This window comes from Phalangium opilio, unplaced genomic scaffold, assembly GCF_054372755.1.
Source record: "Phalangium opilio isolate 3A_F unplaced genomic scaffold, DU_Popi_V2 ptg000105l_1, whole genome shotgun sequence".
Lineage (NCBI taxonomy): Eukaryota > Metazoa > Arthropoda > Arachnida > Opiliones > Phalangiidae > Phalangium > Phalangium opilio.
Window position 1 is genome coordinate 10,779,469 of NW_028324207.1, and position 26,259 is coordinate 10,805,727.

The 26,259-nt window shown below is 37.0% G+C and overlaps 1 protein-coding gene across 5 annotated transcripts; it reads right to left on the reverse strand.

The window, feature by feature from the left end:
* Window positions 1–104: 104 nt before the first annotated feature.
* gish (casein kinase I gish) lies at window positions 105–26,050 on the reverse strand. 5 transcript variants are annotated; one of them, XR_016374408.1, is made up of 12 exons: window positions 25,493–26,050; window positions 19,864–19,904; window positions 17,204–17,273; window positions 16,891–17,057; window positions 15,484–15,718; window positions 14,241–14,411; window positions 12,774–12,922; window positions 8,445–8,531; window positions 8,158–8,351; window positions 3,185–6,354; window positions 3,081–3,152; window positions 105–3,048 (listed from the first exon to the last, which is right to left on the reverse strand). XR_016374408.1 is itself a non-coding variant. In XM_089851629.1 (10 exons), exons 1-10 carry the CDS (start codon window positions 25,668–25,670, stop codon window positions 6,306–6,308), a joined length of 1,323 nt encoding a protein of 440 aa, XP_089707755.1. In that variant the 5' UTR covers window positions 25,671–26,050; the 3' UTR covers window positions 105–6,305. The 5 variants fall into 5 exon arrangements, 2 of the variants coding, with proteins under 2 accessions (XP_089707755.1, XP_089707754.1); XR_016374406.1 differs by having other exon boundaries at window positions 105–3,152; XR_016374407.1 differs by having other exon boundaries at window positions 3,081–6,354.
* Between the last annotated feature and the right edge of the window lie 209 nt (window positions 26,051–26,259).

The window sequence follows — 26,259 nt, forward strand, 5'->3', positions numbered from 1 at the left end:
AAACCTGGAAATTCCAAGGAAATTTGTTTTCCAAAAGTTGTATTTTTAAAATTATTTTAAAAAAAACAAAATGATTGGGTGAGTGAAAGAAAAGGTCTTGTAAATTTAACCAAATAGTTTTATTCGCACCTGTTAGTAAATGGGCGAATTAAGCCATAGACGTAACAGAAATCTATTATTTGTTATTTTCATAACGAATGAAACGTTTTGTTTGTTTTTACGTTTGTTTTTTTCATTTAAATACTTAATGGTTTCATTCGCGTCGACATTTAGCATTCTTTCTTGCAATTTGAAAAGACCCAATCAGGGAAAATTTAAAAAAAATTATTCCCGGATTATTTTTTAATTATAAATTAATTAAATCAATTTAATTATATATATAATTTGTTTTTTCAAACTTCAGCAGCGGGACAAATGTTTTTTTCTTGTATTTTACCTTTTTCGAGTCAAAATGTGTACACAATTTATTTATATAAAAAACACCTCGTTATTTTGGTCTTTCGAGTATATTTTGTATTTTTCCCCCATTTTTGTTTTTTGTAATTAACTTTAATTAAATATGATTAAATACACTAAAAAAAAAAATTCAAATATTTGTCGATTTATCATCGTGCTAATTTCAATGTTGTTTTTATTACAGCTATACAGAGTACAAAGGTTCTTTTTTTAACTTGTTTTTTAGCATTGTTTTTTGTCGTTTTTGTCAAAAAAGCGGAGCGGATGATTGAACGAACGTGATTCCGTTTTTATTAAAAAAAATGGCGAAATAAAAAAAAAGCCACAATTTTAATTTTAATTAAATTAAGTTTTTAATTTAATTAGGATTAGGGTTAGGAGAATAGGGGTAAAGAAATGACATGACCAATTAGCGAAGATAATTAAGGGATTGTGAAATGTTAGTCGATGTTATTAAGGCTGTTGAAACACTTAACTAAAAGATGGCGTTAAGTTAACTTAAACTCAGAGTTCATTGCTAAGCCTAATTTTGAAATTTTGGTATTTTGAAATTTTTAACTTCGCCACCCATTTCTTCTTTTGCTTGTGACGTCACCGGTATATTAATGGAAAAACCGGTATTGAATATGGCCACCACGTGAAAAAAGTAGGCCTATGATATTAGGCCTAAGAGCTAATTACGTCACAACCCATAAAACACGGGTAGAAACTACGTCATGGTTTGACCAAGTCTTAATGTAGTACCAGAAATCTATCCTCTATCTTATTTGGTTTACTAATATCTTACGCTCCTTTCAGACGAGAGCAGACGACGTAAAACGAGTTAGCCGAATGATGTGGAAAAAGACAACTAGTGCCAAGAGACCGCCCTCCATTTTCCCGAGCATTCCACCCCGATTTCTAGCGTCCCACCGGACCTTAACTGTTCCCCACAGTTAGCGCGCGCCTATTTCTCTAAAATTTGAATTCCCATCCTCCCTTATCACCTAAAACTTCTTATATATCGTCTGCTATGCTAATGCACATAGCTCACTCGATCACGCATCAGTAATGAATGATTGAGTGGGTTATGGCTAACGTAGAGCTGCCATCTCGACACTGCCCGACAAAACTTTCAATTTTCAAACTAAACGAAAACGTAATATTGTAGTCCAATCAGAATGGGCCTTAGTTAGACCATGGCGCACTCTGATTGGCTGCCGGAATTCCGATTTCAATGAATTAAAAGTAGGCTTAGCAAGACATTGGGAATGGGATGAGGAGTTTGGTGTTGAATTTAAATCCACCTTATGGTCCCTTTCGCCGGAAGTTAGGCTTAGCTCGGGATTCATGGGGTCGAGTAACGGGAATAAATTGGTCTGTCGTCTGCTACAGTACATATTTTTGGTTTATGTAGCAGACGACAGACGAATTTCTTCCCGTTATTCACCCCCTATGAATCCCGAGCTAAGCCTAACTTCCAGCCAAAGGGAATAAGGTGGATTAACGCCAACTCTTTTTTAACGTAGTATTTGAACAGCCCTGATCAGTTCAACTCTGTTCACATTCACAATCCGTTAGTGAACTAAAAATCCTGAAAAAAATAACATTTTTCTCATTTCTCATTCACATTCACGTAAAAATGTTCCATTCTACAATTTTAATTTATTTGTATTTCTTGCACAAGCACCGGAACAAAAAATTAAAACTAATTCATAAAAAAACAAAAAATTTGTTTTTTGTTGTTTTTTTGACTATAATTGGAAGCATTTTTTTATCATTTAATTTTGGTCAGTTGTTTTTTAAAGGGCTACTGAAAGCAAAGAATGTAATTTGGTTGATTTGTTTGTTTTTCTAACGACACTTTCAAGTAAAGCATTTACGTATTTTTTGAAATTAAATGAAAAGTTGTTTTTTATGTTTTTTTGTGGAGTTTTCATGCAATAATTATTAATTATGTAAAAAAACAAGAATAACTGAAGGGGAAGGGAGAGGGGACACTGGACAAATACTGACCATTGATTGTTAATTTGTCAGGAAAGATTAGCAATTGTTTTTTTGATTGTTTTTTACGTTTGAATCTGACTCAGGATTCGTGAAAGTTTCAAATATTTTCGACAGTAAATTAATTTCAGCTGTGAATTTCCCGCAATGCATTGCGTTGATTACTTATTGGGGATTTTTGGGGTAATTATCTAAATTACCAGTAATATATCGGGGGTAATTATCTTAATTACCAATCATGTATGGGCGTTGATTATCTAATTACCAATAACATATCGGCGTTAATTACCTAATTACCAATAATGTATAGGCGTTGATTATCTAATTACCAATAACATATCGGCGTTGATTATCTAATTACCAATAACATATCGGCGTTAATTACCTAATTACCAATAACATATCGGCGTTAATTACCTAATTACCAATAACATATCGGCGTTAATTACCTAATTACCAATAATGTATAGGCGTTGATTATCTAATTACCAATAACATATCGACGTTGATTACCTAATTTCCAACAACATATCGGCGTAAATTACCTAATTACCAATAATGTATCGGCGTTAATTACCTAATTACCAATAAAATATCGGCGTTGATTACCTAATTACCAATAGCATATCGACGTTAATTACCTAATTACCAATAACATATCGACGTTAATTACCTAATTACCAATAACATATTGGGATAATTATCTATTTCGCCTAAACTATATTGAGATAATTATCTATTTCGCCTAAACTGCAGTGGGGTAATTATCTAGAATACCAATAATTCACTGGGATAATTGTAAAGATTTCCAGAAATTCACTGGGATAATTATCTAGATAACCACATAAAAATTAAGAACATGAGTAATTACCTCGATACTTTGTTGGTAATCTAGAACTAATTACCTCGATACATTGTTGGTAATCTAAAAATAATTTGGTCAAAATATTTTTGGTAATCTAAAAATAATTTGGCCAAAATATTTTTGGTAATCTAAAAATAATTTGGCCAAAATATTTTTGGTAATCTAAAAATAATTTGGCCAAAATATTTTTGGTAATCTAAAAATAATTTGGCCAAAATATTTTTGGTAATCTAAAAATAATTTGGCCAAAATATTTTTGGTAATCTAAAAATAATTTGGCCAAAATATTTTTGGTAATCTAAAAATAATTTGGCCAAAATATTTTTGGTAATCTAGAATTTAGAGGTAATTATCTAATTTAGTACGGCACAATGCATTGAGGGAAACAAACCTTCTGCAAGAATGCATTGCGAGATTGAGTATTAAATTTTTTGGAAAGAATTGCTTGATCAGCCTGCGAAATTTATTCCAACTCGACGCCATTTTTTAATTACAAAATATTTATAAAACAAGTTTAAATTTAAAAATAAAAAATACCAGTATATTTCAGTATTTAAAAAAAATCATAGCGTAATGACGTCATCGCGGAATAATTTGGCCCCGTCAAATTTTGAATTAATTTTAAAATACAATTGTTTTTCCTTTCCAAAAAAATTTTGATACGTCAGAAATATTTGAAACTTTCTCTCGAAATATTGATCTAAAAAACAACTTTCTCTTAAAAGTTGGGTTTTAAACTTTTCCCTCGAAATTTAATCAAATCTTAGCCTAAAAACAACTTTCTCTTAAAAGTTGTTTTTTAATCTTTTTCCTCGAAATTTAATCAAATCCTAGCCTAAAAAACAACTTTCTCTAAAAAGTTGTTTTTATTCTTTTCCTCGAAATTTAATTAAATCTTAGCCTAAAAACAACTACCTTAAAAGTTGTTTTTAAACTTTTTCCTCGAAATTCAATTAAATCTTAGCCTAAAAACAACTACCTTAAAAGTTGTTTTTTAAACTTTTTCCTCGAAATTTAATCAAATCCTAGCCTAAAAAACAACTTTCTATTAAGTTGTTTTTTAATCTTTTTCCTCGAAACATAAAATATAACCCTAAAAAACAACTTTCTATTAAAAGTTGTTTTTAAACTTTACCTCGAAATTTATTAAAAAACGTTTTTTGAAACTTATCCTCGAAATTGAATCATATCTTAGCCTAAAAAACAACTTTCTCTTAAGTTGTTTTTTAACCATTTCCTCGAAATTTAATCTAATCCTGGCGTAAAAAACAACTACCGTGTGAAAATTGTTTTTTAACTTTTCCTCGAAATTTAATTACAATCTAATCCTGGCCTAAAAACAAAGATGTCGGCATTTCCCAGTTCACCAATACTTTTAATTAAAAAGAAAAACAATCTCTACCGTATCTTCTTTTTTTTGGAGTTGTTTTTTAGTTTTTTGAAAGACATTTTAAAAAATATTTAGACCACCCAGTGTTTTCCCACCTGACTGAAAAAGAAATTATAATAATAAAGGGCTACAGTATTTATTTACATTGGATTGTTTTTTAGGAAGTAAAATCTTGTTTTTTATCTTGTTTTTTGCCAGACACTTTCCCACGAGAGTGTTTGCGTATTTATTAATCTTTTTTTTTTCGAATACTTCGACTTTGTATTTTATATCATGGATCAAAACCGTTGAAGGTTTTTTGCGTTTTGTTTTTTATACTATACGACCGGCCAAAAAACAAACTTTCCACATTTTTAATTAGAGTTATAACCATTTTCAAAAATCCACCTATTTTTGTTTGTTTTTTATATTTCCTATGACACAAAACCGTCAATTCCGCCGTGCAAATTGTTTTTTTAAACTTGTTTTTGTTTTTCACTACGGTAACAACAACGCTGGTCTTGTTTTTTACGTTTGTTTTTTTCCTTTTTTTTTGGTGTAACGAGTTTTAAGGATGTTGTTTTTTAAGTACAGTCTTTTCCCTCGTGTTTGTTTTTTACGTTAATTTAACATTTTTTTTATATATAAATGGCCCTAAAACTTGTTTTTTAGTTGTTTTTTTAATAATACGCGTGAACGGGGATTACCCAGGCTGCCTTTCTTCAATTACTTAAAACTAGCTGCGAAACCAGGGATGATGGGGGTGTAAAAAACAAAATTGGGGATTTTGTTTTTTAGATAGTTAAGGCGGAAATTAGGAGGGAAATATATAAATTTAGAAGTTGTTTTTTAAACGCGCGTTATTTTCGTAGACTATAAAAAACACGAGAAGGCTACCATTCGCCCCCCCTCAAAAAAAAAAAACATTGTATTTTGATGTTGTTTTTTTGTATAAATGACGTACGATTGTTTTTTATATATATATATATAACTTGTTTTTTAAAAAATAAAAAAAACACGTACCCTTCGGAGAGAGAAAGAGAGAGAGAATTAATAATAATCGACTAAATCATCAGCTTCTTGTTTTTTATTTTCTTTAATCTTGTATCTATAAAAAAAGGCCTTCGGACAAGTTGTTTTTTACGTGTTTAAATGTTGTTTTTTAGACGAAGAAGCTCTCATAATAAAAATCCGTATGCACTGAATGTTGTAGTAGATGAGGAGAGGAAAATAAATCGGCAGAAGACGTAAAAAATATATATAAATGGCGCGCGTATCTTGTTTTTTAGTTGTTTTTTGTTGTTTTTTAGTTGTTTTTTAACGTTTTTAGGGGCGGGGGTTTGTTTTTTTCATCATGTTGGTTGATTGGACCAGCACATTTTCTCCGAAATTATAATTAGGGGGTCGTGTTGGGGTTTTGGGGTTGGGGGGTCGCGTAGGGGTCACGGGGGGTCAAAAAGTGTCAGTTTGCAGTCTAGGGGGGTTTGGCGTCCGATTAGCGGCGGGGCCACCGCGGCGTTCTTTGGAATCGTGGGAGGATGAAGAGGAGGAGGAGGAGGGGGAGGTGGAGGTGCGAAGGAGGATGACCTCTTGCTCCGCCCCGGGGTTATTTGATGAGACGGCCGTGGCCAGTCACTTCTGTCTACCTGGCTTCTTTTTTTTCTTGAAGAAACAACAGCACCTAAACACAACGACCCAACACAAATACACCTTTAGATATCGTACAAGTTGATCACGCGTGATAATAACATGAGCCATTATTGTTATGATCATCTTTTTCTAACATTGCCACATGATCGGACATATGTGTTTCTAACTTTTTATCGAACATGCTAGCAACAAATTTCAGTTGGACATGCTCCAGAAGGCGTTACTAATTCTCGAGGCACATGTCAGCGACTGTGTTACTCGTTTCTGATCGCATACGCTCGCGTAATAACCATTTTTGATCGCACATTCTTAGACAATGCGTTTCTAATTTTTAGTCGAACATGCTCAGCTAATGTGTTCCTAATTTTTAGTCGAACATGCTCAGCTAATGTGTTCCTAATTTTTAGTCGAACATGCTCAGCTAATGTGTTCCTAATTTTTAGTCGAACATGCTCAGCAAATGTGTTCCTAATTTTTAGTCGAACATGCTCAGCTAATGTGTTCCTAATTTTTAGTCGAACATGCTCAGCAAATGTGTTCCTAATTTTTAGTCGAACATGCTCAGCAAATGTGTTCCTAATTTTTAGTCGAACATGCTCAGCAAATGTGTTCCTAATTTTTAGTCGAACATGCTCAGCAAATGTGTTCCTAATTTTTAGTCGAACATGCTCAGCAAATGTGTTCCTAATTTTTAGTCGAACATGCTCAGCAAATGTGTTCCTAATTTTTAGTCGAACATGCTCAGCAAATGTGTTCCTAATTTTTAGTCGAACATGCTCAGCAAATGTGTTCCTAATTTTTAGTCGAACATGCTCAGCAAATGTGTTCCTAATTTTTAGTCGAACATGCTCAGCAAATGTGTTCCTAATTTTTAGTCGAACATGCTCAGCAAATGTGTTCCTAATTTTTAGTCGAACATGCTCAGAAAATGTGTTCCTAATTTTTAGTCGAACATGCTCAGAAAATGTGTTCCTAATTTTTAGTCGAACATGCTCAGCAAATGTGTTCCTAATAATTGATCGAACATGCTCAGCAAATGTGTTCCTAATAATTGATCGAACATGCTCAGAAAATGTGTTCCTAATAATTGATCGAACATGCTCAGAAAATGTGTTCCTAATAATTGATCGAACATGCTCAGCAAATGTGTTCCTAATAATTGATCGAACATGCTCAGAAAATGTGTTCCTAATAATTGATCGAACATGCTCAGAAAATGTGTTCCTAATTATTGATCGAACATGCTCAGCAAATGTGCTCCTAATTTTTAGTCGAACATGCTCAGCAAATGTGTTCCTAATTTTTAGTCGAACATGCTCAGAAAATGTCCTCCTAATCTTTAGTCGAACATGCTCAGAAAATGTGCTCCTAATTCTTAGTCGAACATGCTCAGAAAATGTGCTCCTAATCTTTAGTCGAACATGCTCAGAAAATGTGCTCCTAATTCTTGATCGAACATGCTCAGCAAATGTGTTTCTAATTTTTGATCAAACACGCTATTGAGTAAGTTCTGATCACACATGCTAGCAACTAATTTCAGTTGGACATGCTCCAAAATGCTGAAGGCCTTACTAATTTCTGATCGGACATGCCAGCAGCGACTGCGTTACTAATTTCGGATTTCACACCCTGACATAATAAGTTACCATTTTTTATCGCACATGCTTGGTAATGAACGCAAGCCCGAGTCTAACATGATCCTTAGTAATTTCAGAACCTCACGCGTTTCTAATTTTTGATAGCACATAAACACGAACGAGGCGCACACGTTCTAAATGCACACCAGAAGCGTAATAGAGAAGTAGGAGGTAAGAAGGGGGGTATTTGATCTTACTTTGTTTCGGAGACAACTTCTACTTCAACGGGAGGCGCGATGGCGCGGTTAGAGTGACCAGTAGTTGGGTCGTCGTTGGCAATTTCTCCGTTAGTCGAGCTGACCACTTGGACGGATCCCAGTCGATCTGTCGGGTCCGAATGACCCGTACCTCGAGGAGGGTCGAGCCAAGCCAAATTCTGTTGAGGTTTGCCCTGAACAAACAACAAGGTTAACCAAAACAAGGGTCAAGGCGAGGCGTGGGTCAACGCTGACCAGAGGAGGTGGTCAAACAGTTACAAACTCACTCTGGCGTCAGACGTAATGTGCCTTTCGCGACCAGGAGATAACGCTACGCCTTCGTAACCAGTTTGTAGAGAACCTACGGGCGTAGACTACAACAAGGAGAGAAAAAACGGGACACAAATACAGTTACTTAACTGCCTGCCCTTCAAAATGACCCCCACCCAAAGATACGTCGTATCTAGAAATTATATTTTGAAAAATGAACACGTGGTAAGGTAAGGGTTGCCACTATGACTAGGATAAACGCTTCAAACTCCCTTCCAAAGTGCATTTCAACAGTGTTCACGTTGCCAGTTAAAACGGGATTCCGGGATTGAAACCCCCGACCTTTTCCAAAGGTCATCCCTGGGAGCTAACAGTTCGGACCCTGATACGTCACACTATCTATCTCTTATTGGAGTTTCATCCCCCTAACAGTCGGAACGTGCAAAAATGCCAACCAGAGAGGGGGGGCTGCGTGACGTCAGACTATCTCTTCCCCCTGCCCAGTTGTTAGCTCCCTATTCTTGGTTATTTAGCCCATAACATATCACCACATCCACCCACGCTTGAAGCGACCAGTTTGACCGCGACCAAATGAAACCACCAAGATTTGATAAATTTGATTTTTAACTTTCCCATGATTCCGCAAAGCCCCGACCTTTTCAAAAAAGTCACCCTTGACCACTTCTAGGTATTTACCAGAACCCTGTTGATCATGAAGTCCGGCCCATCTTTTTTTAGGCCTACTATTGTTCAGTTCGACGCGGGATTTAATAGACTATTAGAAATCCACTAGGCTGCGCAAAATCCTTTAATTCCCTGACTTATCCAAGGGATTTCCCCCTCAATTCCGCAAATATCTGACTTATCTAAGGGATGTTCCGGCCCATCTTTTTTTAGGCCTACTATTGTTCAGTTTGACGCGAGATTTAATAGACTATTAGAAATCCACTAGGCTGCGCAAAATCCTTTAATTCCCTGACTTATCCAAGGGATTTCCCCCTCAATTCCGCAAATATCTGACTTATCTAAGGGATGTTCCGGCCCATCTTTTTTTAGGCCTACTATTGTTCAGTTTGACGCGAGATTTGATAAACTATTAGAAATCCACTAGGCTGCGCAAAATCCTTTAATTCCCTGACTTATCCAAGGGATTTCCCCCTCAATTCCGCAAATATCTGACTTATCTAAGGGATGTTCCGGCCCATCTTTATTTAGGCCTACTATTGTTCAGTTCAACGCGAGATTTAATAGACTATTAGAAATCCACTAGGCTGCGCAAAATCCTTTAATTCCCTGACTTATCCAAGGGATTTCCCCCTCAATTCCGCAAATATCTGACTTATCTAAGGGATGTTCCGGCCCATCTTTATTTAGGCCTACTATTGTTCAGTTCAACGCGAGATTTAATAGACTATTAGAAATCCACTAGGCTGCGCAAAATCCTTTAATTCCCTGACTTATCCAAGGGATTTCCCCCTCAATTCTGCAAATATCTGACTTATCTAAGGGATGTTCGTGGCAACCCTGTTGGATAAATAACCAGCGGCGATATATGGTAATTGGCGGGAGGTTAGGCACTAGAAACTGACCAAAATATAAAAACACACGGAGATTATCGTATTTCCAATATCTCAAAAATGATATGTCACTTCCAAGCCCTACAAAGTATCTACAAATCTAGGCTGGCTACAAGAAGTATCTTAACATACGCACGCAAGTATGTCAACTTCGCCAAGGGTCAATTGCCTAATCCATGTCTATTAAAGGGATAGTGAAAAGGAACATTTTTCTACATACTACGTAGAGAAAAACTTTCAGTCATTTTAAAATTCAAATTAATTCGCGATTTCATGGAAAATTTGAAATTAGCGTCTCGGACCAATCGCGTAACGTCATGATATTTGATAAAAAAGCGTGACGTTACGCGATTGGTCCGTGACGCGAATAATTTCAAATAAAACACTCTTAAGGTATTTCAACCAAAATAACCGATTTTCCTGTTCACCCTCCCTTTAAGTTGCGCAAGCAATTACTATAGGTCGCGATTGTCCTCTAAGCGAAATTTTCTTGGAACCAAAGGTTGAAAAGAAATGAAATACGAAAATGATAAGAGGAGAAGCTCGGAACGTTCGGACGCGCAAGTAGTAGTAGTAGTAGTCAAGTGGGCGGGGCTTGAGGGTCGCGGAAGTGGAAATAATAGTAAAGTGGGCGGGGCTGGGCTTGGGGGGGGATGGGCGGAGTCGGCAGCAGCGGCATCAGGCAGGCAGGCAGTTGTATATATACCAACCTTTCCAGAGTTGTCCTCAGTGGAAGGCAGCGCGTTACGTAACTGCCGCAACTGAAGTAAGTTTTCAGGCTTTAAACACGGTACGGGACCCCCGAATTGGACGAAGAAAAGAGAGAGAGAGAGAAAGAAACGTCATGCTTACGTACGTGTAAGATACACAAACCAACCAACAAAATTAGAACAACGAGCCAACACAAACCAACAAACCAACCATTTGAAAATGTAAAAAAGTATAAATTAGGAAAAAAAGGAACCAAGAAGGCCAAGTTAAGGTGGATTACTGGGAATTCTTTCTTTCTTTGTTGAATTTGGAACTTCTAGGCTACAAATTTTAAACTGAAACTTAAAATGGGTGCGATGGGTTCAAATAAGGTCATAGGCTTAGAAATTTCCGTGAAAATTTTAGGTATAACGACCATTTTTCGAAGTTTGCCAACAATAAGTCCCCCCCCCCCAAGAGATCCCGAAATGAATTCAAAAGATCGTTGCCCCAATTTCTTAGTAATATATGGCTGGTGCTCCGATTGGTTCAGCCATTAGAGTCATTATAGTCTGTCAAACGAAAGAAGAGCCCTGAGAAATTTGTCCAAATTGGTGTCGCCACCATCGACCCCATGGTACTTTATCAACTTGTTTTGTTTTGTCAATAGTCGTCTGTAATATAGTCTGCTACAAACAGATGGGTTTAATCGCAATAGAACCAATACATTTTGCAATATATATTTAATATGTTTATGTTTCATGATTTTGTACGATCATCGAGTATTAAAGAATATAAAACAAAATTAACGACAAGACACCAGTTTTATCTTTGTTGAACTAGCATTGCAATATATTTTAATGACATAAGTTAAAGTACTTGTCATATAGCAGACTATATCACAGACGACTATTGACAAAACAAAACAAGTTGATGAAGTACTATGGGGTCGATAGTGGCGACACCAATTTGGACAAATTTCTCAGGGCTCTTCTTTCGTTTGACAGACTATAGAGTAATAATATATGGTATGCCAACCAACGCCATACCCTTCTATCTCTTCACTGAGCGCGTAATCACGATCACTTCCCCATCCAAACCCAGAGTGTACGAAAGCGCTTTTGCGCCTTGAACATAACGTTGAAGAGTTTTAGGCAGGGATCTTAGATGTTTTAAGAGGGATGAGCAGCTCTGGTGCCTTTACAGGTACATTCCGACGGACCTCCATACGGCAAGGGTTACCATTTAACAGGAGTCTAAAACAGTACGCCCACCCTCTAGCTTCTTTTTCCTTCCCCCTTCAAGGATAAATTGAAGTCGTATTCCGTCTAAGTATTCCTCTCCCCATTTTGTTGCCTCCCACCGGACCTAAGCAGTTCCACAGTTAGCGCCAGCCTATTTCTATCACCTTTCCCCATTGTCCTTAATTTGTCCTTGAATGGCACTAAACCACTAGAAATCCTGCGTAGAGTTTGCAAGTTCTCTCTCCACTTGTTGAAAGGAGTTTTCCTCCGCGGTCTAACCCGCTTTCTCCTTTCCATCAAAAACTTGCAGAGGTTAACGGTAATAGTTAGTATAGGGCGCTGTCGGTTAGCTGTAGGGGCAGACGGGGCTAGCCCCCTGGCCCCCTCTATGCATTGTATAGGCGTTAGATAAGTGGCAATAAGTCGCAAGATGACTTGGTCCAATTAGCTAGCTGAACTTTTTTATAAGTAGACAGTCCTACTGCGCGTGACACGCTGGCCCATAAAGCTTTCTCAATTTCCCATCATCCTTAATTTGTCCTTGAATGGAACACTAAACCCCTAGAAATCCGGAAGTAGACGGACCTACTGCGCGTGACACGCCCCCCATAACGCACGCGGCTTCCACAATTTCCCTATATATCCCTTCCAATCCCTCTTAAACCATCTAATATCCCTGGTTAATGTAAAATTGTTAGACTTCTAAGAACCAACTAACGTATCAATGATTAAGAGGGAGAGAGAGATGAAACAACTTTAATGAGACTTTTGATGACGAATGAAATGAAAGGTGAGAGTGTACCAAAGAGAGGGTGTATGGGTGGTTATAATTTACCAATGGTTTTCCAGTCCAGTCAAATTCGCCATCGTCAACGTAGCCCTTTTTGGCAAAGAGATCTTGGAAAAGTTTGCGAAGATAATCGTAGTCTGGAGTCTCGAAGAAATCTAAACGCCGAACGTACCGAAGGTACGTCGCCATCTCGTCTACAAACAAACCAAACACGTCATTCATTAAGTCCACGAAACACGCTTCATACAACGCTTTTTGAGCTGACGCGTAGTGTGCACCAAGAGGCCAACTAGTAACAGCAAGAGTTATTTTTTTGAGCAATAGTTTCAGGAGGGTTTTAATAGTTAGGAGGAAAAACCCTTCAGAGAGAACTTATTCAAGCCTCACATCTTTCCCTGAGATTTTACTCAAAATTATGTATAATTTCAAATTTCCCTGACTTTTTACTCAAAATTATGTATAATTTACCAATTTCCTTGAGTTTTTACCAAAAATTATGTGTAATTTCAAATATCCCTGAGATTTTACCAAAAATTATGTATTATTTCAAATTTCCCTGAGATTTTACTCAAAATTATGTGTAATTTCCAATTTCCACGACTTCTTAATCAAAATTATGTATTATTTCAAATTTCCCTGAGATTTTACTCAAAATTATGTGTAATTTCCAATTTCCACGACTTCTTAATCAAAATTATGTGTAGTTTCAAATTTCCCTGAGATTTTACTCAAAATTATGTGTAATTTCCAATTTCCACGACTTCTTAATCAAAATTATGTATTATTTCAAATTTCCCTGAGATTTTACTCAAAATTATGTGTAATTTCCAATTTCCACGACTTCTTAATCAAAATTATGTGTAGTTTCAAATTTCCCTGAGATTTTACTCAAAATCATGTATAATTTCCAATTTCCCTGAGATTTTACTCAAATTTATGTAAAATTTACCAATTTTCCTGAGATTTTACTCAAAATTGTGTAATTTCCAATTTCCACGACTTTTTAATCAAAATTACACAATTTCAAATTTCCACTTTTTAATCAAAATTACACAATTTCAAATTTCCACTTTTTAATCAAAATTACGCATAATTTCCAATTCCGCTGAGATTTTACTAAAAATTACGCATAATTTCCAATTTCCCCGAGTTTTCACTAAAAACTACATAAAATTTGAAATATCCCTGAGATTTCACTAAAAACTACATAAAATTTAAAATATACCTGAGATTTCACTAACTACATAAAATTTCCAATTTCCCTGAGATTTCACTAAAAACTACATAAAATTTCAAACATACCTGAGATTTCACTAAAAACTACATAAAATTTCAAACATCCCTGAGATTTTACTAAAAATTATGCAATATTTCAAATAACCCTGAGTTTTCCCTGAATTTTACTAAAAATTATAACTTTCCCCTGGTTTTCAGTTAAAAAAACATTTCCCTAACACTTTGCACGAACCCCGCAATTGTCGACAATTGTGTTGGGTTAGTTGAAGGTCATACCTGGATATCCTTCGCACAGTCCTTCGACGGGCGTAGCTCTTTTCGTATCACCAATTTTCTGATAGCGCTCTTTCAGCGTGTCGGCTTTCAGGCCTTGCCAAGGGAGACTTCCTCGGAGAAAGTACATGAACATGTGACCGAGCGCTTCCAAGTCGTCCCGACGACTTTGCTCTACAACACACAACACACCACACACCACACACAAAACCAGGATCAGAAAGAGTCCATCAAGGTAGACTTTTTAAAGTGTGAATTTCCCTTATATTCATTTTCCCTAATAATTGTTTTAGGTCAGAATCATGTTAAGAATGTAATTGCGTGCGTTTTAAACAAATCATTTTATATAACCACTTATTTATTGTTAATGTGCAATAATGCTGGAACACGTGTTCAACATTGCAATTGCAATAAACCCTAGAATCCTAGATAATCAAATTCCCAGAATCTGTTCCGTTTTTCTGAAAATTTTCCGTCCTTCGATGTCTATTTTTAAAATTCCCGGATTTTTCCCTGATCTCCATTGCTCAACTTTCCGATCTTACCTTGATCTGCATGGCACATGGAAAATTCCTTGATTTTTGAGGTCTCTTTTTAAGTTCCCTGGCTTTTTCCCTCACCTTTTTTGTCGAACTTTCAAATTCCCTGGATTTTCCCTGACCTTGAGGTCTATTTTTAAGTTCCCTGGCTTTTCCCTAACCTCTTTGCCGCACTTTTCAATTCCCTGGCTTTTCCCTGGCATTTTTTGTAGCACTTGTAATTTCCCTGACATTATTGTCGCACTTTTCAATTCCCTGGCTTTTCCCTGACATTATTATCGCCTAGAGTTTCCCTGACATTTTGGTCGCACTTTTCAATTCCCTGGCTTTTCCCTGACATTATTATCGCCTAGAGTTTCCCTGACATTTTGGTCGCAATTTTCAATTCCCTGGCTTTTCCCTGACATTATTATCGCCTAGAGTTTCCCTGACATTTTGGTCGCAATTTTCAATTCCCCGACACTATTGTCGCCTGGATTTTCCCTGACATTTTGGTCGCACTTTGAAAATTGAATAACTTCTCCCCTACCTTTTTGGTCGCACTTTCAAATTCCCTGATATTTTAGTCCTGTTTTCCAAATCCCTCGCTTTTCCCTAACCATTCTTGACCAATTATCATTTTGTCCCCATTAATTTTAACCTCCATGACCTTCATCAATCAATCCCATTTCCAAATTCCCTGACCTAGTTCCCAGGGAATACTTTACCTTTGCCTAAGTGAGTGTTTATGCTCATGTATCTGGCGGTTCCAGTCAAGCTCTTGTGTTCCCTGTAGGGGATGTGTTTGTTGGTCTCCGGGTCAATGTACTCCTTGGCCAAGCCGAAATCTATTATGTGGATGACATTATGCTTCTTCGCAGATTGTCGTCCAATTAAAAAGTTTTCCGGCTTAACGTCACGGTAGATCAAGTGTTTCGAATGAACAAACTCGATCCGATGGAGCTAACGCAATTCAATTACATTAAATTAAGTAATTTGAAATTCCAGGGTTCATACAACTTTTGGAAAAAACAAATTTCCCTGAGATCTCCAGGTTTTTCCCGTATATGGAGTATCCTATGGTGCAAATGTTAACGAAGGAGGAGGGGGACAAATAGGACTATAACATACTAAAACGGCATACCCGTATCTCTAATATAACCAGAGTTATGAGCCTACAAAGGTAATGTAATGTTTATCCTATGGAGGGTATGTTTGTTTACGTTTTACTTAATTACTCGGCCCCTGTTTGTCGTAGCCCAAAGTTTTTAGTATGGTTGGATGGGGGACAAATTGATCTATAACATACTCAAAGGACAACCCCGTATCTCTAGTAGAACCAGAGTTATGAGCTTCCAAAGTTGGGTGTAATGTCAATCCTATGGAGGGGGCTATGTTTACGAACATTTTGCTTATTTACTCGGCCCCTGTTTGTCGTAGCCCCAAGTTTTTAGTATCGTTGGATGGGGGATAAATTGGACTATAACATACTCAAATGACATCCCCGTATCTCTAGTAGAACCAGAGTTATGAGCCCTCAAATATAGTGTAATGTTAATCCAATGGAGGGGGTTGTTTGTTTATGAACATTTTGCTTAATTACTCGGCCCCTGTTTGTTGCAGTCCTAAGTTCTTAGTATGGTTGGATGGGGGGCAAATAGGGCTATGACGTACTCAAAGGACATCCCCGTATCTCTAGTAGAAACAGAGTTATGAGCCTCCAAAGATGGGTGTAATGTTAATCCTATGGAGGGGGCTATGTTCACGAACATTTTGCTTAATTACTCGGCCCCTGTTTGTCGTAGCCCTAAGTTTTTAGTATCGTTTAATTGGGGATAAATAGGATTATAACTACACAAAGGACATCCTCGTATCTCTAATATAACCCGAGTTATGAGCCTACAAAGTATAGTGTAATGTTAATCCTATGGAGGGGGGGGGGATGTTCACGAAAATCTTCCTCAATTACTCGGCCCCTGTTTGACGCATATTTCCCTGATTTCCCTGAAAAAATTCTAAATTTCCCTGAGGTTTTTGCCAACTATTTATTTCCCCGATTTTTCCCCGAGGTTTTCCAGGTTTGTATGAACCCAGTCACAAGAGGGAAGGGACAATATTGTCGCAGGTGGGCTTACCAATTGAATGGCGACCATAAGGACAGTCTTGAGAGTGAATTTGCGGTCGCAGAGATCAAAGAGGTCCTCGAGGGAGGGTCCCAAGAGTTCCATGACCAGGGCATTGTACTTTCCGCAAGGACCAAAATAATACACTTTGGGGATTCCCTCTAGAGTAGAGTTTTGAACTGAACACGGAAACAGTACGCGCCATAAACAAACAAAACAAACGGACAAACTACCGTACTAGGGTAGGACTACGCTACACGTCACGTGTCATATCATATCTCAAACGCAAATGAAATAAAGAGAAACAAACGAACGAATAGTTTACCATTGTTTCCTAATAATTTGTAAAACCTATATTCCAGGTGTAACTGAGGAGCTTTCGATTTCATAGGTTCCTAAAAACGGACATAGGAAAACATAAACGTAATTAAAATATATTTAATTAATTAATTAAGACTTGTAGATTATTATTTTTATTATTATTATTTGTGAATTTTTAAGACATAATCCTGTAAATATTGATGAGGTTTTTGGTTAGGCCAAGAAGTGATATCTATAGTTTATTAGGGAGAACTTAGAAGGTATAAATTGGCCTCCACATTTCCAGCTCTTTATCAGAGAGAATTTAGAAGGGGAGTGGAAGGCCCCCCCTTTGACTCTATTAAACGTGATGACGCCCAAACAGGATGTCGCGTTGAGCTTTTTGGGGTAGGCGAGTTTCCGGTCACGTGTTCTAAAATCTCTCTGTTACAAACGCATCATACCGGAAATCGACCTGCCTAGATAACGTTTAGCAGACGACGTTGCGCTACATTCCAAACCACCCCTTCCACTCCCCTTCTAAATTCTCTCTGTTGTCTTTATCTCCAGTCCGAACGTAGCCTGTCGGACTCCGGAGTTAATTCCACCCCCCGGTCGCCTCTAAATTACAACCAGCCAGCATCTCATTGGTTCTTGAAAACTCAAGTCAGCGTGGCGACGCCAATGAGTACGAAAATCACTGACGACTGAGGAGAGGCCCGGCCTCTCTCCTTTTACCTCCCCCCTTGTATTTTGAAAAGGGGGACTGCATGGTACTATGGCGCCCGGCGAATTATTAGGCATCTTACACCTTCTCCCTAGTAAAATGGATATCGCTTCTTGGTTGGGCTTTAAGATACGTCACTCCCCATTGATTAGGACCAACGCGTACAAGTCAACAAGATAATGGAACACAACTGGCAACTGGCCCCTCAGAGCTTTCAGGGTTCGGATAATATATTTTTATTGAAAATCCCTGACTGTTTCCAGCAGCTTGTCCCTGACCAATTTTTGCCAGTACCAATATCCCTGGGACGACTTTAAGTACGTGTTTACCCGCAGAGCCCTGCACTTCATCATGCACACCTGCAGCCCATATTTATCAAGGCTCAAAGCAATCACGGTTTGATATACAAACGAAATCCCTGACCTTTCCCTGACTTTTTCATGAAAAATGTTTAAAATCCGTGACTTATCCCTGACGTTTTACCTCCATTTTCCAAATCCCTGACTTATCCCTGACGTTTTACCCCCGTTTTCCAAATCCGTGACTTATCCCTGACGTTTTACCTCCATTTTCCAAATCCCTGACTTATCCCTGACGTTTTACCCCCGTTTTCCAAATCCGTGACTTATCCCTGACGTTTTACCTCCATTTTCCAAATCCCTGACTTATCCCTGACGTTTTACCCCCGTTTTCCAAATCCGTGACTTATCCCTAACGTTTTACCCCCATTTTCCAAATCCGTGACTTATCCCTGACGTTTTACCCCCGTTTTTTCCAAATCCCGGACTTATCCCGGTTCCGTACGAACCCTGCTGTATATGTCATTGTACCAAATGGACATAACTACGGAAAATTACGAACTACAATTTTAATTTGACTTTGCAAATCACGATGAATTTTCGCACTGTTCACTTCAATATTATTCTTATTAGTTTGGCCATAGTATTTTTTAAAAGGTGCGTAATTAACCTAATTTTTGTACATCAATTAAGGCCCGCTGTTCACACAACTATACTACAATTAACATTAACTAATTTTTAATTTAGATAAAAATCTCCTTTGAGATGAAGGAAAGATTTAATTTTGTGAACATATTCGGGAAGATTGTAATATCTAATCTTGAGAATTACTCGGAGCAATATAACCAGCAAAAAATGTGTAAACTAGATCAAGCCGGCTTACAAACAAAAATAAGATAAAGAGAAAGAGGGAAATAAGAACGCAAATTGTACCGGTAACTAACCCTAAATTTACCATTTGCAAGAAGAGGCCGGTTACGTCATTATGACGTTTTGCGTAGGAAGTGCCGATATCGTAACTTAACCGATGTCGATACCGATTTTTACTCATTACATAAACTTGGCCAGATAACCAACTATTTAACCCTATTTTTAACCAATTATCGATGTTTCTGGTAAATTAAGCTCAAAGCGATATATATCGTATATCGGTAACTTAAAGCTAGAAACGATATATATATCGGTATATTTAAGTTCTGAGCGATATATATCGGTAAATTAAAGCTAGAAACGATATATATCGGTATATTTAAGTTCTGAGCGATATATATCGGAACATTAAAGCTAGAAACGATATATATCGGTAAATTTAAGTTCTGAGCGATATATATCGGTAAATTTAAGCTAGAAACGATATATATCGGTAAATTAAAGCTAGAAACGATATATATCGGTAAATTTAAATTCTGAGCGATATATATCGGTAAATTAAAGCTAGAAACGAATCAAACGATATATATCGGCAAATTCAAGTTCGAAACGATATATATCGGTAAATTTAAGCTAGAAACGATATATATCGGTAAATTTAAGCTAGAAACGATATGTATCGGTAAATTTAAGCTCATAACGACAAATTGGTCACCAATACCGATATCATCTCAGTTTGTTGCCATCACTAGCGTAAATAAAATATTCTCGCGTAGGTTTTGTACTTACCAATTTAATAGCAACGTGTTCATTGTTGTACAAGTTTTTACCTGCCAAAGAAATTAACGGCACGCAATTAGCACATTCCCTTAATTGGCATATTTAAAGAATATGTAATAAAATATGGTCGACTAAGCAATAGTTCCTATACATAGTTAATTCAGACTAGGAGAATTGATACTGCATTTACACCAAGGAGGGCTGGCTACTTGTCGGACAAAGCGCAGTAACAAGTATAGCCTCAACTCCTGGTATCAATCCTCCTAGTCTGAAAACTATGCATACGAGCATAAGTTCATAAGATACGTTCATTCCATAAGTTTGTTAATCTCTGGTAACTTAGAAACTGGAGCTTGTTGTAATTTTGAAGTGAGTGAGGTCATAGTCTCTAGAAAGCATTACGAAGTATAAGTAGTGTCATACTTTTGGAAGGAACATATCACTTATAAACTTATGAGGGGGAACATTAACACACCAGACGTTTTTGACTTTCAAGTACTAAAAGACATGTCACCCGATGTCACATTTAGCTTCAAAACCAATTTTGAAAATTCAAACACCCGACTTTGATTTGAAAGACGTTACTGAAGTCAGAATTATTGTCGGGGAATTCATTTGTAAACTAATTTCAAGAGATTTCGTGGAAATGCGACAATTGAAGGGCCCGAGGGGGAAGACACTTGAGAACTCAGGTGTACAATATGACTTGAACTCAATGCACTGTCAAAGCTGAACTCTTTTGAACTCAGGTGTACACTTAGATCTAGAGCGTCTACCCCCTCGGAAGGGCCCGACTACAGGCCTGGCAATTTCACTCGAATTCAACTCCACCTGACTTTTGACTTTCAATCTTTGAACCGGGCAATAGAGCTATCTTTGTTATGACGTCAGTGTCTACTTAAAACGTCACGGAAAGACGGAATTAGCTTTGGCAGTGGGCGGCCATGTTTGGTTCTATACTTGCATGGGTGACGTCACACTAAGGCTTCTGAGATAGCTCTATTACGAAGTCAGGTTTTTGTCAGGGAAAGGATCTTCCCGATTCAAGAAAATCCGAGCATTGAAGTGACATGGGTAGTTAAATTTCACACAAATTCCAGTGTGACATTGCCTAGGGCGGAAGAATTTACACGAGATCCAGTGACAGGGTTCGTACAACTTTTGGGAAAACCGATTTCCCTGAGTTTTCCACTTTTATTTCCCATATATGGAGTAATAACAACGAAAGTGGGTTTTTTTTTATAGTTGAACCAACCCCGTCAGAGCAAACTTACTCAAACCTCACAAATTTCCCTGAATTTTACTAAAAATTCTAAAATTCCCTGAGTTTTCCCTGAGCTTTCCAGGTTTGTACGAACCCCGAGTGATTTCGCGGAAATTTGCATTATTACACAAAACTTTGGAGAATTCGCTACAATTTCACTAAACTCAAGTACCAAGACACTATTTCACGTGACTCTGAGAAAATTTCGGGACAAAATTCACGTGAAATCACGAAGAATTCGAATAATTTCAGGCAACACCGGGATGTGAATTTACAGGGTTCATACAACTTTTGGAAAACAAATTTCCCTGAGATTTCCAGGTTTTTCCCCATATACTTCCCTGAGTTTTCCAGGTTTTTCCCGTATATGGAGTATTCCATGGAGCAAATGTTAACGAAGGAGGAGGGGGGGGGGCAAATATGGCTATTACATAATCAAAGGACATCCCCGTATCTCTAATATAACCAGCCCCCAAAGTATAGTGTAATGTTAATCCTATGGAGGGAATGTTCACGAACATTTTGCTCAATTACTAGGCCCCTGTTTGACGCAAATTTCCCTGATTTCCCTGAATTTTACAAAAATTCGAAATTTCCCTGAGGTTTTTGCCAACTATTTATTTCCCTGATTTTTCCAGGTTTTCCCTGTTTTCCAGGTTTGTATGAACCCTGATTTACACGGAACCACGTGACTTTACCGAATTCAACGTTTGTAGTGTACTTTTGAGGGTATTTTGCTTTTGAAGAGCGAACCACTTTATTAGGGGCATTAATAGAGGGACTTGACGAGGACATTTGATGCCACAAATGGGCTGAGATCATTATGGGACTTGTGGTCCATTCAAAGACAGTCCACGTCATAATTACACCTGGACCACTTGGCTCATATTTAGCATCACTCGAAGCAATCATGGTTTGATATACCACACGAAACCCCTGAACTCATATCCCTGACTTTTAAGGACAAAACTTTAAATCCCTGACTTATCCAGGTTCCGTACGAACCCTGTATTAGAAGGGCTGATATATGTATGAAAAAATTATCGTTTAAAGGGAGGGTGAAGTAGAAAACCAAGGGATTTTTTTTTATCGATTCTTCTACTAATTACAAGACCAGTCTGCATAGTGAAACATATCCTTAAAATCGGAACCTAATTTGAATTTTAAAATTCAAATTAGGTTCCGATTTTAAGGATAATTTTAAGTTAACACCTCCGACCAATCGCGTCACGCCCTGCCTTTTTGATAACAAAATTCTCGTGGCACGCTCCACTAAATCATTGCGTTTAAAACGTCACCCAGCTCAATGCTTGAACCCCAGATATTTTAGCAACTTTAACATTTAATTCCTTGACCCTTTTGGTCCATTCTGAAATTCCCAACTGGACATATGGCCAATGGAGCACAAACACTTCAATTTAAAAATGGACATCGCCCACTTAAAATGGATTAGAACATTTTTAAATGATTCCCTGACTTTCCCTGATTTGTGGCAACGCTGTAGTTTAATTCTCTTAACAAATAAAAAACCGAAAATAAAACCGTGCATGCATCATTCAACAATGTAGGATCAACGCGTTATCTATCGAGTATCGAGGCCCAATTGTTACAATCAGATGTGGATTAAGACAACTTTCAACTTTGATAACAAAATAAAGCTTAGGGAAATTCATAATGTGATCCTGTAATAATTATTCGTTCAAATCGCATCAACATGTATGTGAGAGCAATTTAAACTTTGACCTCTGCTTCATCATACGAAAATAATAATTTTGATCCCACCAAGAAGCGATATCTAGTTTACTAGGGAGAAGGTATAAATTGGCCCCCACATTTCCAGCTCTTCATGTACAGTCCAAACGTATGTAGGTCCGGACTCCGGAGTTAATCCCCGCCCCCGCCTCTAATTTACAACCAGACCAGCATCTCATTGGTTCTTGAAACCTCCTCACGTCAGTGTGGCGATGCGAATGAGTTCGAAAATTACTTGTATTTGTCCGACTGAGGAGTGTGTAGCGAAATAGAACGGCCCCCTCATTTTACGTCCCCCCTTGTATTTTGAAAGGGGGACTGGGACTATGGCGCGCGCCAATACTTAAACATCTTATACCTTCTCCCTAATAAACTAGATATCGCTTCTTGCTCTGATCTAACCTTAATACGCGTCAAAAATAAACCATTTTGATCACATATGATCTTAACACGCGTCAAAAACTAACCATTTTGATCATACTAGATCAAAATAAGGCGTGTCACAATGATCAAAATAAGGCGTGTCACAATGATCAAAATAAGGCGTGTCACAATGATCAAAATAAGGCGTGTCACAATGATCAAAATAAGGCGTGTCACAATGATCAAAATAAGGCGTGTCACAATGATCAAAATAAGGCGTGTCACAATGATCAAAATAAGGCGTGTCACAATGATCAAAATAACGTTTGATCACTTTTCAAGAAATAGATCTTAAATTTGTGACATAAATTGACCTAAATCATAATTACGACAAAAAACATGATCACACCTGATCTTAATAAGTATCAATATTGCCCAAATTTGAACACAAATGATATAAGTACATATCAAAATAACCTAAATAGCATTTGATCATGTTTTACCTTTTCAAAACTAAAGTTACAATAGATAAATGTTTTCAAAACTTAAAGTTACAAACTTACAATAGAACTAACTAACTAAGGCCTTAAACGCTAACTGAAATTTAATTGCTAATTAAGTACGTTAAACGATTCATCAACACGCATTCGAATCAAATTTAAATGAAGCTAAAATCTGAATCAGTTAAAACCTAAAGAGGTCAATCTAATCAATTCTGCCCATTGTCTCTCTCCCTCCCTATCTAAGGTCAAAGGTCAAACATCCCTTAAGTGACTCCACAAAGTACTTAAGGAAAAGGTTAACAAGACGAGGAACACGAGAGTCGAGAGTGGGAACGATTAAATGAATAAGAAGGATATGACTCAAAACGTTGAGGAAGTATTCCTAATATTAAGTCAATTTAACGTTCTTTAAACAACAAACAAAGGAACAAATAACATCCGAATGTTTCTTTAATATAATTAAATATAACTCGCAGATTGATTATAATCAACCCTATTCACGTTAAAGATGATTAGAATTAAGTTTAATTAAGATTAAATGCACCGGAATGATTAAAACTCCACATTTACGTTGTTTGACGTAACGAAAGAATAAAGGAATGTTATAGGAGTAAATTTGTGATTTTAAACTAACTACTAATTGGATATCGATTATAAACAAACTAATTCACGTTAAAGATGATTAGAATTAAGTTTAATTTAGATTAAATGTACCGGAATAATGAAAACTCTACATTTACGTTGTTTGATGTAACGAAGCAACAAAGAAACGATTTAAACATAAAATCTGTGTTATTAAACTAACTACCAATTGGATATTGATTATAAACAATCTAATTCACGTTAAAGATGATTAGAATTAAGTTTAATTAAGATTAAATGTACCGTAATAAAGCCAACACTACATTTATGTTATGTTCGATGTACCAAAACCACAAAGGAATGATCTAAGCGTAAATTTAGTGTTTTTAAACTAACTACTAATTGGAGATTGATTATAATTAATCTAATTCATTTTTAAGATGATTAGAATTAAGTTTAATTAAGATTAAATGCGCCGGAATAATGAAAACTCTACATTTACGTTACGTTTGATGTATCGGAACCACAAAGAAACGATATAGGCGTAAATTTGTGATTTTAAACTAACTACTAATTGTATATTGATTATAAACAATCTAATTCACGTTAAAGATAATTAGAATTAAGTGTAATTAAGATTAAATGCGCCGGAATAACTCTACAGTCCATGTTTGCGTTATATAGGCCTACTACTACTTATTAAAACGACAAAGGAATGTTATAGGCGTAAATTTAGTGTTTTATAAACTAAAATTAATCAGGGGGTAGAGAATAATTGCTCTAATTCATTGGGATTAACTTAAAATTGAGTGAATGTGCGCCTAATTGCTAAGGAACCACATTTACGAGCCCTATGAAGTAACGGAACAAAGAATCATCGTAGGCCTTGGAAATTAAGCAATACTTTAAATAATAACCCGTTAATGCTATAGATTTAACCTTAAATTGAAGCAAAATCGGCTTCAAAACGTGTTTGAATTGAAACAAATCAAATCAAAGTACAAGGGGTTTGATAGTATCAGATTAGGTTAGGTCAACTTGTCGGGACATGCCCAGGGTGTTTGCCTGGCTTTGGTTAGGTTAGATTAGGTTAGGTTTGGTATTGGGATGATGTTAGGCTTACGTAAGGTTAGGGGGTAATTATTTAGGCTTATTAGTAAGGTTTAAGTCATACCTAATCGTAGTTCACCGAAGTTTCCACAACCTATCTTCTTTCCGACTTTAAAATTGGGTCCCACCATTAGCACACTACTGTTGGTCGTCGATGAGACGAATTTCTTGTCGGAAAAGACGGTCCCGTGGCCCGGTTTGTCCCTAATTAATTGACTGCTATTCTTTTGCCGTTTATCCATCGCGTTCCTCTTCTTCTTCTAACACGATATTCCCACTTTATTATTATCTTTTCATTTTCGACTCGGCCCCGAAAATAAATAGGCTAGACTACAGCCGCTTAGGGCTAGCCGAGGCTTAACGAGAAAAATCGGGCCTAACTCGGGTTACGATGGTTAAACGAAAACATTCCGCCTAACTAAAATCGCAACCGAAAACACCGCGGCCGGCTTCCGATCGCCACTTTCAACTCGACATTTAATACTTTAAATCTTAATTAAATTAAATATCTTAATTATATTATTTATTTAAAACTAAAAACCGTCCCCTAATTTAACACAAAAGGAGATCCACAGGCGAGTCTCTCTCCGCGCGAGCTTTTCGCTTAGCGGCTTAAAAAGATTCCAGGGGGGGGGGGACGGAAATAAGCTGCCGAACCTTTCCCTGACCCCTATCCCCCTCCCTCCCTCCCTCTTTCCCCTTAGTACTGGGGCGCTCGGTTGACGTCATTAAACTTGCCCCAGAAATACCCCGGCGTAAATAAAGTGTAGATTAGTGGAATGCCTTCCTTACTATCTAATTGCACGGATCAATTTAAATAAAATCGGAGAA